This window comes from Elephas maximus, chromosome 2 (genome assembly GCF_024166365.1).
Source record: "Elephas maximus indicus isolate mEleMax1 chromosome 2, mEleMax1 primary haplotype, whole genome shotgun sequence".
Taxonomy (NCBI): Eukaryota; Metazoa; Chordata; class Mammalia; order Proboscidea; family Elephantidae; genus Elephas; species Elephas maximus.
In genome coordinates, this window is record NC_064820.1 from 2,648,694 (window position 1) to 2,662,891 (window position 14,198).

Consider the following 14,198-nt stretch of genomic DNA (forward strand, 5'->3'; position numbering starts at 1 on the left):
ACCCTAGCCATAGAGTTTCATTAGATGAATCACGTTCCTTTAAAATCTATATTAGGACAGTGAATGACTTAGAAGCTTTAAAAATAAATGCTCTGCATGGCAAGGGAATCGATGCTTTTATGACTAATTAGTATTTAGTGAGTGTGAACAGCTCTGGAGGTAGACGTGTGCAGGAGTCCTGTGCTCATAGTGTGCGTTTGTCTAAATGATGGAGAAAAGGAGTAGCCCATGGCGTCAGGCAACCAGGGCACTTACTTTGACCATTTCAGTGAGAGCAGAGAGGTTCGGAGCCCAGGTTTGAATGTCAGCGGCAAAATTTGAGTCTTGGCACCCCACTTACTAGCTTTATGGCCTTTAGTAAGTTGTTTACCCAAAGTTCTCATTCACAACCAAATCTGCTGCTTTCAAGTCGATTCTGACTCATGGCAACCCGTGCGTTACAGAGTAGAGCTGTGCTCCCTGTGCTTTTCTTGGTTGTAATCATTATAGAAAGGAGCCCTGGGGGCCCAGTGGTTCAATGCTCTGCAACTTATCAAAAGGTAGACGGTTCCAACCCACCCAGGTGCTCCATGGGAGGAGGACCTGGCAATCTGCTTCCGTGAAGATTACAGGCAAGAAAACTCATGGGGCAGATGTACTTTGTCACATGGGGTCTTCATGAGTCAAAATCGACTCAATGGCACCTAACAACAGCAATCTTTATGGAAGCAGATTTCCAGGCATTTTTTCCTTAGTGCCAGTGAGTAGGTTTGAACCATTACCCTTTAGTCAATTGCAAACCATTTGTGCCACCAAGGGACCTCCTCATTCCAAAAAAGAGAGTAACAGTACCTCTTGTATAAAGTTATTGAGAGACTTGCATGAAGCAAATCTATGTAAAGTACTAAGCTCTATGCTTGCTGGTGGTAGGTGCAGTTGAGTAGGTTCCAATTCACAGCAACCCCACGTACAACAGAACAAAACACTGCCCAGCCCTGCGCCATCCTCACAATCCATTGCTATGTTTCAGCCCATTGCTGCAGCCACTGTGCCAATCCATCTCATTGCGGGGCTTCCTCTTTTTCTCTGGCCCTCAACTTGACCAAGCATGATGTCCTTCTCCAGGGACTGGTCACTTTTGATAACACGTCTAAAGTTTGTGAGGTGAAGTCTCGCCATCCTCACTTCTAAAGAGCATTCTGGCTGTACTTCTCCCAAGACAGGTTTGTTTGTTCTTCTGGCAGTCCATAGTATATTCAATATTCTTCACCAACACTATAATTTAAATGCATCAATTATTCTTCGGTCTTCCTTATTCACTGCCCAGTTTTCACATTCAGATGAGGCTGTTGAAAATACCGTGGCTTGGGCCAGGCACACATTAGTCCTCAAAGTGACATCTCTGCCTTTTTAACAGTTTAAAGAAGTCTTTTGCAGCAAATCTGTCCAACGTGATAATGTCGTTTCATTTCTTGACTGCTCCTTCCATGGCCCTTGATTGTGGATCCAAGTAAATTGAAATTCATGACAACATTAATATTTTCTGCATTTATCATAATGTTGGTGATTGGTCCAGTTCTGAGGGTTTTTGTTTTCTTTATGTTGAGGTGTAATCCATACTGAAGGCTGTGGCCTTCGATCCTTATCAGTAAGTGCTTCAAGTTCTCTTGTCTTTCAGCAAGCAAGGTTGTGTCATCTGTATAACGCAGGTTTTTAATGAGTCTTCCTCCAATTCTGATGCCACGTTCTTCTTCTTATAGTCCAGATTCTCAGTTTATATGCTTAGCATACTGTGTGATTTAAAGTCAGGAGAGTTGTACGTCAGGATTGTATCGTTTCACCGTATCTATTCAGTCTGTATGCTGAGCAAATAATCCAAGAAGCTGGACTGTATGAAGAAGAACAGGGCATCATAATTGGAGGAAGACTCATTAACAACCTGCATTATGCAGATGACATAACCTTGCTTGCTGAAAGACAAGAGGACTTGAAGTACTTACTGATGAAGATCTAAGACCACAGCCTTCAGTATGGATTATACCACAACATAAAGAAAACAAGACTTCTCACAACTGGACTAATTAGCAACATTATGATAAGCAGGGAAAATATTGAAGTTGTCAAGGATTTCATTTTACTTGGATCCACAATCAAGGGCCGTAGAAGCAGCAGTCAAGAAATCAAAAGACACATTGCATTGGGCAAACTTTCAAAAGACCTCTTTAAAGTGTTGAAAAGCAAAGATGTCACTTTGAGGACTAAGGTGCGCCTGACCCAAGCCATGGTGTTTTCAGTTGCCTCATATGCATTTGAAAGCTGGACAGTGAATAAGGAAGTCCAAAGAAGAGTTGACACCTTTGAATTGTGGTGTTGGCAAAGAATATTGTATACTACAGACTTGCAGACGAATGAACAAATCTGTCCTGGAAGAATTACACCCAGAAGGCTCCTTAGAAGCAAGGATGGTGAGACTACATCTCACATACTTTGGACATGTTATCAGGAAGGATCAGTCCCTAAAGAAGGACTTCGTGCTTGATGAAGGAGAGAATCAGCAAAAAAGAGGAAGACCCTCAACTAGACGGATTGGCACAGTGGCAGCAACAATGGGCTCAAACATAGCAATGATTGTGAGGATGGTGCAGGACCAGGCAGTGTTTTGTTCTGTTGTGCATAGGGTTGCTATGAGTTGGCATCTTACAACAACAATGTACAGATTGCTTAAGTATGGTGAAAGGATACAACCCTCACACACGCCTTTCCTGATTTTAAACCACACAGTATTCACTTGTCCTGTTCAGATGACTGCCTCTTGGTCTATGTTCAGGTTCCTCATGAGCACAATTAAGTGTTTGGGAATTCCCATTCTTTGCACTGTTATCCATAATTGGCTGTGACCCACATAGTCGAATGCCTTTGCGTAGTCGATAAAACGCAGCTAGACGTATTTCTGGTATTCTCTGCTTGCAGTCAGGATCCATCTGACATCAGCAATGACATCCTCATTCCAGGTTCTCTTCTGAATCCGGCTTGAATTTCTGGCAGTTTCCTGTTGATGTACTGATGTGTCCATTTTTGATTTACCTTCAACATACTTGTGTGTTATCTTAAGGACATTGTTTTTAATTTCCACATTCTGTTAGATCACCTTTCTTTGGAATAGGCACAGATATGGATCTCTTCCAGTTGATTGGCCAGGTAGGTGTCTTCCAAATTTCTTGACATAAGACAAATGAGCACCTCCAGTGCTGCATCCATTTGTTCAAACATCTCAGTTGATATTCCATCAGTTCCTGGAGCCTTGTTTTTCACCAATCCCTTCAGTACAGCTTGGACTTTTTCCTTCAGTACCATGGGTTCCTGATCATATGCTACCTCCTTAAATGGTTGAACATTGGCCAGTTTTTTTTTTTTTTTTTGTATAGTTACTCTGTGTATTCCTTCCATCTTTTAATGCTTCCTGTTTCGTTCAATATCTTGCCCTTAGAATCCTTCAGAATTAAAGTTCTTTCAGTTTGAGAAAAATCTGAGCATGTTCTTCCTTTTTGGGTTTCTAACTCCAAGTCTTTGCACAATTTCATTATAATACTTTATCTTCTCAAGCCACCCTTTGAAATCTTCTGTTCAGCTCTTTTACTTCATTTCTTCCATTCACTTTAGCTACATTCAAGAGCAAGTTTTGGAGTCTCTTCTGATACCCATTTTAGTCTTTTCTTTTTTCCTGTCTTTTTAAATTAATGACCTTTTGCTTTCTTCATGTATGATGTTTTTGATGTCATTCCTCTATGGTTAGCACAGTGCAAAATTTCAATAAATTATTATCATTATTTTGCCCAACATTTGTTGGCTGATTTATAGTGAACTGAGCATCCTCTTTTATGCATTATCAGTCATCACTCCCAAACTCTTATGTCGTCCTTTTTACTCTGAAGGAAAATGATGTCCAGTGAACATTTAACAAATTGAGAAGAGCCCGGGGTAGTTATGAAAGTAAGTTTGATTTGGTATTATTATGTGGAAGAAAAATTTGGACTTTAGTAGAGCGGATTTACTTAAAAAGATTATATTTTTATAGAAATGGGGGTGATTATGTTGTGTCTCCTAAATTGGGATGATGCCAGTAGAATGCAGCTCAAGAGCCGTTCGTGGAGGCGGATGATGTGACTTAAATCCTTGTCCGACCCTCTGATTCCGAGGTCACTGGTGGGAATCAGTTGAACTTGTGTATATTTGACATGGAGTCCCCGTGTGGTGCAAAGCATTATCATGCTCAGCTTCTAACTGAAAGGCTGTGGGTTCAGATCTCCCCAGAGGCAGTCTACTTCCAGAAAATCAGCCACTGAAAACCCTACGGACATTGCTTGGGAGGCACTGATTTTCTGTTCATGGTGGTGGAGTCTTTGGGAAGAGGATACGATGGTGGTCGTACAGCATGATGAGTGTAATCAGTGTCACTGAATCGTACACGGAAAACATCTGTGTGGAGCACAGTTGTACTCTGACACACATGGGGTCGCCTTGAGTTAGACTTGACTGACAGCCACTGGTTTTTATATTTATCATGGATGGAAATGCAAGTGTAATGCAAATTAACATTTAAAGGCAAAAAATACACTTCATGTCCAGTAAGAAGAAAGGCATGTTGGACAGATCCTTCTGAAGTGACTGAAATAGTCACCCCTTTGTGTCTTCCGACACACACCATTCCGACCCCCTTCCCCTCAGTCTCCTTGGTGACACACGTCTTCAACCTGTTGCAGGTGGCCTTGGGAGGTAACTAGCAGGGATGCTCATGTCGGGGAGAGCTAGGTCAACACTGTGTTCAAGTCACATGAAGACCATAGTTCTTTCATGTTCCGAAGGGATGCTCGTGTCGGGGAGAGCTAGGTCAACACTGTGTTCAAGTCACATGAAAACCATAGTTCTTTCATGTTCCGAAGGGATGCTCATGTCGGGGAGAGAGCTAGGTCAACACTGTGTTCAAGTCACATGAAAACCATAGTTCTCTCATGTTCCGATATGTCTGCGTTTTGCTTCTGTTTGAATAAAGCTATGGTCTCTCATTCCCTGGCAATGCGTTTGTAATCACCAAGAGAATTTAAAATGCTCCAGTGTGTCACCAGAAATTCACAATGTAAGAATATGAATGCAAACATATTAAAAAAAAAAAGAAAAAGCCCTCAGGTAGTTGTTATATTTTGGCACCGTGTAATTAAACTACTTTTTTCACTGTTATCTTCTGCCAGTGTCTAATTAGCAAAGCCATCTGCTGAAAAAGCGATGGTCTATCTGCCTGGAATGTTCTCTTCGTTTTTATGGCAAATGCCTGCCTTTGCTGGTCCCTGCCTAACTCCTCTCTCTGTGGAATGTGATAATACACAGCTTTGTTTATATACTTTAGAGAACTGTGGATTTTTGTGTATGTAACATGCACATAAAAAGAGCCAGTCTTTCTCTTCTCTCACATCTGATTCACTCCCGCCATCGCAGCTCTATTTATCATCACCTGGGCAGGTGTGGGCAGGGTGGTGGGGGGTGTGCTGTGTCATGAAGACAGCAGTGCCTGGTTATATCACCAGGGTTTCCTGTAAGCCGCCTTGGTCTCCTTTCGGATCTGCTTGGAGGGCTGTTGCTTCTGGATATTTGGTGATTTTGTGAGCTCCAGCGTATTGCCTTGAGTGGTCTTGAATAACTGAGCTACTGTAACTGTGAAAGTAACCACTCTTGCATTCTCAGACTTAGCGTGATGAAGGAGGACACACTTTATCATAAATTACTACCACGTGTATGCAAATCCTGTCTGTATACCGGTTTGTCCTCCCATCAATCATGACCCAGCAGAGTATCGTGCACTTGGTAGAAACTTAACGAATATTGATTAAATCAATGGAGAATGAAAGCATGTCCACAAGACAAAGATCCTGGAAGCTGCTGAATATCACATGTTATTTGTATCCATTTACAGGAGAGGAAACTGCACCACAAACAGGAATTCTGTGTCTTTTAAAATGCTGGTGTTTCAAACTCGTTGACTATCCAGATAGCTACGAATCATTTCTACCTGTCTGCTGGTAAGACAGATAGTGAAGACTAGATGCTGACTGCAGTGGAGAGTTAAGATTCCTTTAATCAGTGGGACTACGATGCACTAGAAAAAGACTAAAGATGATGAAAATTAAACATAAAAAAAGAGACTCAGTAGTAGAATGCCTTAGTATTTGTTTTAACTACCATTAAGATAGGTTTTGGTTGGTGACAAGTGTCTTAGAAAGGAAATTGAAGTCAAGCAGAGAAATGACTTCTCAAATCAGTACTGGGATTTGTTCCAAAATTTTGATACATGAGAGAATGACAAAAAATCTCCATTGAGAATAGACTGAAGATTAATTATCAATGGAATCCAGACTTTCTGGAGCCATTGAGGCTGAATGAACCCCCAAAACTATTGCCCTGAGATAATCTTTAAACTTTAAACCAAAACTATCCCATAAACTAAAAAAAAAAAAAAAAGCTTATCCTAATTAATGAAGTACATCTTCTTTGATCATTGTGGTCCTTTAAAGAATTGTCTATGTGAGATCAAATTGACAGTGGCAACGCAGAAGAGCAGATGGGAGGCTTAGGGGGCAGTGAGGTTAAGATGATGATGGTGGGGAAATTTGGAAGAGGATAGTGAGAATGTAACACAACTTCAAGAACATAATCAGTCACTGAATTGTACGTGTAGAAATTGTTGAAGCGGTGAACCTTTGGCTGTGTATACTTTCACCAAAATAAGATGAAATTTTTTTAAAGGTACTTAAATAGAATGGATCTAGCAGAATAAAGGAGGTTTGGGCCCAGTTAAGAAATAATCTAATCTCAAATAGAAAAGGTACCACCCTGAGAAATGTCTGGTACAGGACAGTGCGAGTCCCACTGATGTGTATGTCCAATAGAAGTGGGTTTTCCAAACCCGACAAGTGAGTCAAGTGGATGGGGCCTGATTAAGTGAGTGAGCAGAAAGACACTCTGCAATCATCTGAAACGCCCAGTTCTAGGCCATTGAGAAAGTCGCTTTTCCACAGTCTGTTCTGTTTTAAAATTTGCCTATATCCAATGGTTCACTCCACCATCTTCATCAATGGACACTTCCTCTCCATTCTTAATTTCTTTTTATCCCCTCTTCTGTTTAGGTAGAAAATGAACCAACAGAAAAGCTATGCAGTTATGGTCTTTAATTAATTCTGAATTTGAATATTATTAGGGAGTTGCTGATACTGTAATAAAAATAACCTCAAGAAGGTAACTTTGTGGCTTTTAATAACTGTCTTTTGAAAAAATCTGTAAGATTTGCCCTATTTTTTGCTGTTCTAATAAACTTGTGTGAGCGATTGCCATTCCTTGCTGTATTGGATAAAATAATCAACTATTTTTGAAAACTCTCACATTCATTTTTCTATTTCTTTTTTCTTCCAATCCTGGGCCAATATTTATCTTGAAAGAGCAAAGGCTGGTTTGGCCCTAGGTAGACTTGTAAAGCTGTTTGTTTGCCACTTCTACAGCAGGATCCAGACAATTTTGATGGCATTTGATAAATATTCTCTTCCACAGTCCCGAGGCCAACCTTGCTACTCACAGCTCTTATGTTTACTGAAGAGAATGTGACTGTTTAACTTCCAACAAGATCACTAGACCAAGGAGCACCACCGCGCACCTCTGTTTGTCTAAGCATGTCCTTCTAGAGTTTTCCTAGTAACTGTGTAGCACTGATTCTTCCCTGTGAGGAATAACTTTAATTCCTCTTGCTCATACAGTAACATTGCTAAAAAAATATGTCACAGTATAACAGTCTTTATTTAAATAAAATCAGAGTGAGCTTTCATAGAGAGGTATACGAGAGGATGATCCTAAATGTCAAATCAGAAAGACAGCAGTGCATTTATTTTGACTCTACTTCATGGGGATAGATCCTTACGCAACTCTGTATTAAGCTCTCATCTCCTCACTGGAGGTGTCATCACATTTCAGGAAAGTATTTGTCATCGTGCTCTGAAATTCAAGTTATGTGTTTATATCAGATGCTGGGCTACCCGGGATTGAATTCTCGCCATCATGCATTATGATCAGGAAAACACGGCAGAGAGAATTTCAAAATGCTCTTATCAGATGTTGACATCAACAATGACAAAAATCTCTGAGTCTGCACAAGGGAAAACAGTTATGAGTATTGTTTTTGTTTGAAAGGCACTTCAGTGTTTCTCTCTGGAATTCTTCTCTTATGGACTTGTATTTGCCAAGTAAGATAAGTTACATAAGACTCTGTTTCATGTTTTAATCTCTGTTATGTAACATTCTTTGGAGGAAAGCAGATACTAGATACCGATGCTAACCAGACTTTGTTATTCTCCTAAATTTAGGAGAATACACACACACAAAAAAGAATCTTCATACTAGAAATAAGAGTTAAGCCATTATTCTACTTCATATTATTTGGCATGAGTTTATTTTGGTTGAGCTTATTATTTGACTTAATCTAAATTAACAAAAATATTGCCTCTCACCTAATTTTTTTATACTGATTTAGCTAGTATATATCCCCGATTCTTTGGAAACCCAGCTCTAATAGTATGACAGACGAGACTGGTCCTAGTGATTACCGTTCTTGACTATGTCACTATCAGAGTTGGAGAAAGTATTCTTACCCTAGGAAAGTCCACACCGTATGATAGTAGAGAAGAAAAGTAACTTGAGCACTTAAAATTGTTTTAAAGAAATGCATTCAAAATCTCAGTGTACAGACAGTTAACATCTGCAGGATATCGACGTTAATACAGGCTGATTCTTACTCTGAAGTCAGCTTTGTCTGTTCACTAATCAGATCCTGCCTCTGATTCTGTTTGTGAGTGAGCATCGCACACCACGAGAGAATGCAGATCAGATTGGCCGGCATATCTTTGGCAAGTTTGAGAAGAAACAATTGAAAATTGTGATGCTAAATAATTAGGCAGAGCCTGGTTGTTCAGGGGTTAAGCCTTTCATTACTGAAAGGTTGACAGTGCAGACCCAGCCAGCATCTCCTGGGGAGAAAGACCTGGTGATCTTCATAAAGATTACAGCCTAGAAAACCCTGTTCTGTCACCTGGGGTCACTACGAGTCAGAATCGATGGCACACACAACACAACAGTAGGGAAAATACTGGTATTGGTTGGGGGTAGAAGATACACTGTTTGCTTGAGCTGTTTATTAATTGGCTAGTCATCATTTATATATGTATTCTGGGAGTACAGATATTCAAAATCATTCTTCATTAAACCCCAGTGCCCTCAAGTCGATTCCGACTCGTAGCGACCCTACATTATCTATGAATATTTATAATTTGCACAGTCTGAAAATTTAGAGGTTTAGATGAATATCTCCATCATTCTGTCTCCAGGCCAGTTTCAAGCACCCTCTAAGCACTGTGGAAACCCTGGTGGTGCGGTGGTTAATTGCTACAGCTGCTAACCAAAAAGGTCGGCAGTTCGAATCTACCAGGCGCTCCTTAGAAACTCTATGCGGCAGTTCTATTCTGTCCTATAGGGTCGCTATGAGTCGGGATCAACTCAACGGCAAGGGGTTTGGTTTTTGGCTTAAGCGCTGTGTGTAAGTAGCCGTTCTCTGACTTCATTGCAGCGATAGCGTCTGCAGCCAGTACAGCAGTCCCTAATGCACTGTGCGTTTCTCCTTGGCAGTAATTAGATCTAAGTGTCAGGGCTCAGTGGTGGTTCGGTGGTAGAATTCGCATCTTCCATTCGGGAGACCCAGGTTCGACTCCCAGCAGTGCACCTCGTGCATAGCCAACCACCTGTCTGTCAGGGGAGGCTTGAGCATTACTGTGACACTGAACGGGTTTCAGTCGAGCTTTCAGGTTATACAGACTAGGAAGAAAGGCCTGGCGATGTACTTCTGTGAAAATCAGCCGATGAAGAGAAATCCCATGGCTCACAGTGGTCTGATCACGGTGACGGCGCAGGACCAGGCAGCGTTTCATTCCATGGTGCGTGGGGTCGCCATGAGTCGGGGCCAACTCGTCAGCAGCTAACAAGAGAGGCCTAAGTATCACATGGTTATCATTTAAAAGCCAACATTCAGGGGGCGATCCCTTTAAAACACCTCCATTTTAAAGCTGGGTATAAGCCCGTACGGTTGAACGTTCATGAATGGGGTATAAATTCTACATTAATATCAAATCGCTGGTGCCTTGCTGGGCCCACATCTTCTAATCTGATTACCTGGTGCCTTATTTATCTTTTCCCCTTGATTCACTCAAATCCATAACGACTGCTATTATTTGGTGTTTCCTACAGGCTGTCGAGTGGGAGTGTGATGAAGCTACCAAGAAGGCCTGCTACAGCAAGGGCAAGTCCAAGGTACGGGGCACTATACGGAAAGTGTGATATGAAGGCTCTTCCTGGTTACAGTGTCAAGTATAGTGAAAAAAAAAAGCAAGATTCAAAATGTCCTTAAAATTAACCACCGTGATCAATCGGTTTCCAAGAAGGGTTTAGAACATGAGAAGTTCAGATCCAGTTTGCCATTATTTTTTTACTAGACGAAGATATGAAATCAATTGGATATGATCTCATTTGGAAAAAAAAAAAGAGGCCTGAGTTTTAAAAATAATATTTTAATTTCCCCCAATGATACCCCTTAGGTACCTTCCTAAAGTACCTCTATGGTAAATAAAATTATCATATCAGAAAATTTGAGATTTTCTCTTGGCAGTTTACCTTCACATATCTTGTGAGCTCTCGCTCTTCCCGCATACGAGGTTCTCTGTGCCTGAGTTCCTAGGGAAAGCGAGGTTTATAGCAAAGATTGGAGATGCAGGTCTTGACCCTGTTTTCATGCAGTTTTATACAGTTGGCTCCTTCAGGAAGAGGCTTCATTCATTGCCTCCTGAGGAAGTGGGGAAGTTATACTTGGTCATGTTAGGACATCCTGCTGCAGCTGATACGTGGGCTCATCTGTGTCTCACGTGCTCAGCCATCTCCTTCATTTATTGGATCGTGGCCATTTCTAGCGGTGAGCTACACCTCAGACTGCAGAAGACAGTGCACACACAGAGAGAAGCAAAGAGGTCCCCCTATCCAAGTGTGATCCAGAGCCAGCAGCCCGTCTGCCAGGGCTGGTTAGCCATGCTCACTCTCAGGCCCACCCGGACCCACAGAATTGGAACTAGCATTCACAAGGTCCCCAGGTGACCAGCACGGTTACAATAATCTGAAGAGCACCGGCATAGAGCTTCACATGAACACTACATGGGAAACCTAGTTCTGAATGCTTGTACGAGAGTGTTAAAGGCCAGGTGCATTACAGTGAAGATTTATATAGCATAGAGTAATATAACAGTAAAATAGCAACAATGACAGTGATGACGTGGTTGCTGTTAGGTGCCATCCAGACAGTTCTCACTCGCAGTGACCCCGTGTACAACAGAATGAAACACTGCCCAGGCCTGTGCCATCCTCACAATCATTGTTATGCTTGAGCCCATCATTGCAGCTACTATGTCAGTCCATCTCATTGAGGGTCTTCCTCTTTTTTGCTGACCCTCTACCTTACCAGTCATGATGTCACTCTCCAGGGACTGGTCCCTCCTGATAACCTGTCCAAAGTCTCACCAACCTTGCTTTTATTAAATCCCTATTAAGAACCAGGCTCCTGCATAATGCGTTAACCCAGTCCACAAGACAACCCTTCAAGTAGGTATTACTGTTCCCTCAGTGAGGATTCCCAGGCTCAGAGAATAAGCAGAACAAAGTGTTTCTGACTTCAGCGCCCAATCTTGTTTCTCTAAACCCTCCTCCTAGTTAACCTACAGCTGATAGAAAAAGCCGTGATCACTGTCTACACAACGGAAAACCGTTAGTATTTGCGACTGCCTTTTCTTCAAATAAATGATCATCAGAATTTTATTTGAAGGAATACTGTAGTAAATGTGAATGAAATACATTTTAGTGATATTCTGCTAATATTCTATGAGTCTATAATTTTAAAAGAATCTGTGTGGTAACCGGTTACTAGTAGATTATTGCTCCTGGGGGTGAAAAGTTGCTTCTGCTGAGTCAGGACCGGCCCACACTTTGCCTTATGTGGTGATCACTGGTTGTTTGATGGTCAGAAGTGAAGTAAGGAACCAGGGAAGAAATAGGAAAAACAAACAGCTCACGTGCCCTTGATTCACAGAAGAGGCAGATTGTTGCTAAACTGGGCTTCCCGCACACACAGAACGAAAATGAGTGGAACAAGCGTTGTCAAATAACTCATACCCTGAAGCTTCCTCAGATTTCGGTTTTCCTGGGCCAAGAATAATGGCCAGTCCTAGTAATTACAAATAGATTCAAATTACCTTTGTGGATGGAGCATTTTTAAGACGAGTGTGTTAAGACAGATGAAGACGAATTTGAGCACCACACCCTGAGGAAGAGAAATCACGTGCTCTTTCAGGCTGCGTTAAGTATGCTGGTTGATCCACATACAGCGTGAAACAAGCTCTGCTGGTTTCAGTGGAAGAATTCTCACCTTCGACGTGAGAGACCCAGGTCTTTCCTGGCCGGCGCCCCTCATGTGCGGCCACCACTCGCCTGTCAGTGGAGGTTTGCATGTTGCTGTGATGCTGAGCAGGTCTCAGGGGAGCCTGTAGACTAACACAGACTAGGAAGAAAGGCCTGGTAACCTGCTTCTGAAAGTCAGCCAGGGAAAGCCCTGTGGATCGCAGCTGCCCAGTCTGCGGCCAGTCACAGGGATGGCGCAGAATTGGGCAGCGTTTTGTTCTGTTGTGCTTGGTGTCTCCATGAGTCGGGCACTGACTCAGCAGCTAACAACAACAACAACGAACTGCTCTTGAAATAGAGTTTGTTGTATGTAGCAGAGCTGTGTGAGCAGAGGTTCCGTGTAGAGTGATGTGGTACGTTTACGCGGAAATGTTGGCAGGGCTGGTCCACGGCTGCAGAGGGACACCAAGGCTCTGTGTCCTCTGCCTCTAGACCCTTCTCTTCATTCATCGCCTCTGATGCTTTCTTAAAATGGTAACAGTTACGGATTCGAGCTGTATCCCCCCAGAATATGTACTGAAGTCCTGACCCCTGTACCTGTGGCCCTGTTTGGATAGAGGCTTTACTTTTGTTATGTTAATGAGATCAGGCCAGGATAGGGTGGGTCCTAAACCTAACCTCTGTGAGTGGTGTCCTACGAAGGGGACAACAGACTCAGACACACAGACAGGGGAAGACGCCATGTGAGGAACCATCTCAAGCCAAAGGACACCAAGATGCCCTCTGGGCCACTGGAAGGCAAGAACCCTCCCCTAGAGCTGATGCCCTGATTTGGACTTCTGGCCTCCAAACTGTGAGATGATAAGTGCCTGTTCTTTAAAGCCACCCACCTGGTGATATTTTCTCATGGCAGCACCAGGAGCCTAAGACAGTAACCGATGCAGTAACCATGAGGTGGGTGACCAGCTGACCCAAGGAAGGTAAATGGCAGCCCCCACTGGAAGGAGGAGCAGGCTACCCCCCATTCCCCAACTCAGAATTCGGGTGACAACCCCCATCTCACTGACACTTCCCAGGGGTGCCAATCAGATAACCCTTCAGAGAATCAATTTGACTAAAATACTGTTGATGTTGTTGTTGTTAGTCGCCTTGTGTCGGCTCTCACTCATGATGGTCTTGTGTATGACAGGACAACGTGTCGTCCAGCCCTGCGCCATCCTCACAACCACTGTGATGTTCAAACCCATTGTTGCAGCCGCTGTGTCCTTTCATCTCATTGAGGGGCTTGCTCTTTATTGCTGACACTCTGCTTTACCAACCACGATGTCCTTTTCTCACGGTTGGTCTTTCCTGATGACATGCCCAAAGTAAGTGAGCCAGAGTCTCCCCATCCTTGCTATTGAGGAGCATTCTGACTATACTTCCCCAAGGGTGACTTGTTCGTTCTTTTGGCAGTTCGTGGTATATTCAGTATTCTTCGCCAACACCATAATCCAAAGGCATCAGTTTTCCTTTGGTCTTCCTTATTTATTGTCCAGCTTCTGTGTGCATATGAGGCATTAGAAAACACCATGGCTTGGGTCAAGTGCACCTTAGTCTTCAAAGTGACATCTTTGCTTTTCAACACTTTAAAGAGGTCTTTTGCAGCAGATTTGCCCAGTGCTGCTCCCATGGGCGGCTAAAATGGACCATCTATAAAA

At 42.6% G+C, this 14,198-nt stretch overlaps 1 protein-coding gene across 6 annotated transcripts in view; it reads left to right on the plus strand.

Annotated features, from left to right (window-relative positions):
• The window catches only part of SEMA5A (semaphorin 5A), a 553,896-nt gene that overhangs the window by 353,593 nt on the left and 186,105 nt on the right, over nucleotides 1–14,198 (plus strand). For all 6 annotated transcript variants that reach the window (XM_049860605.1, XM_049860561.1, XM_049860570.1 and 3 more), the window contains one exon: nucleotides 10,309–10,371. In XM_049860605.1, coding sequence (XP_049716562.1) covers nucleotides 10,309–10,371 — 63 coding nt within the window. The remainder of the gene's footprint in view (nucleotides 1–10,308; nucleotides 10,372–14,198) is intronic.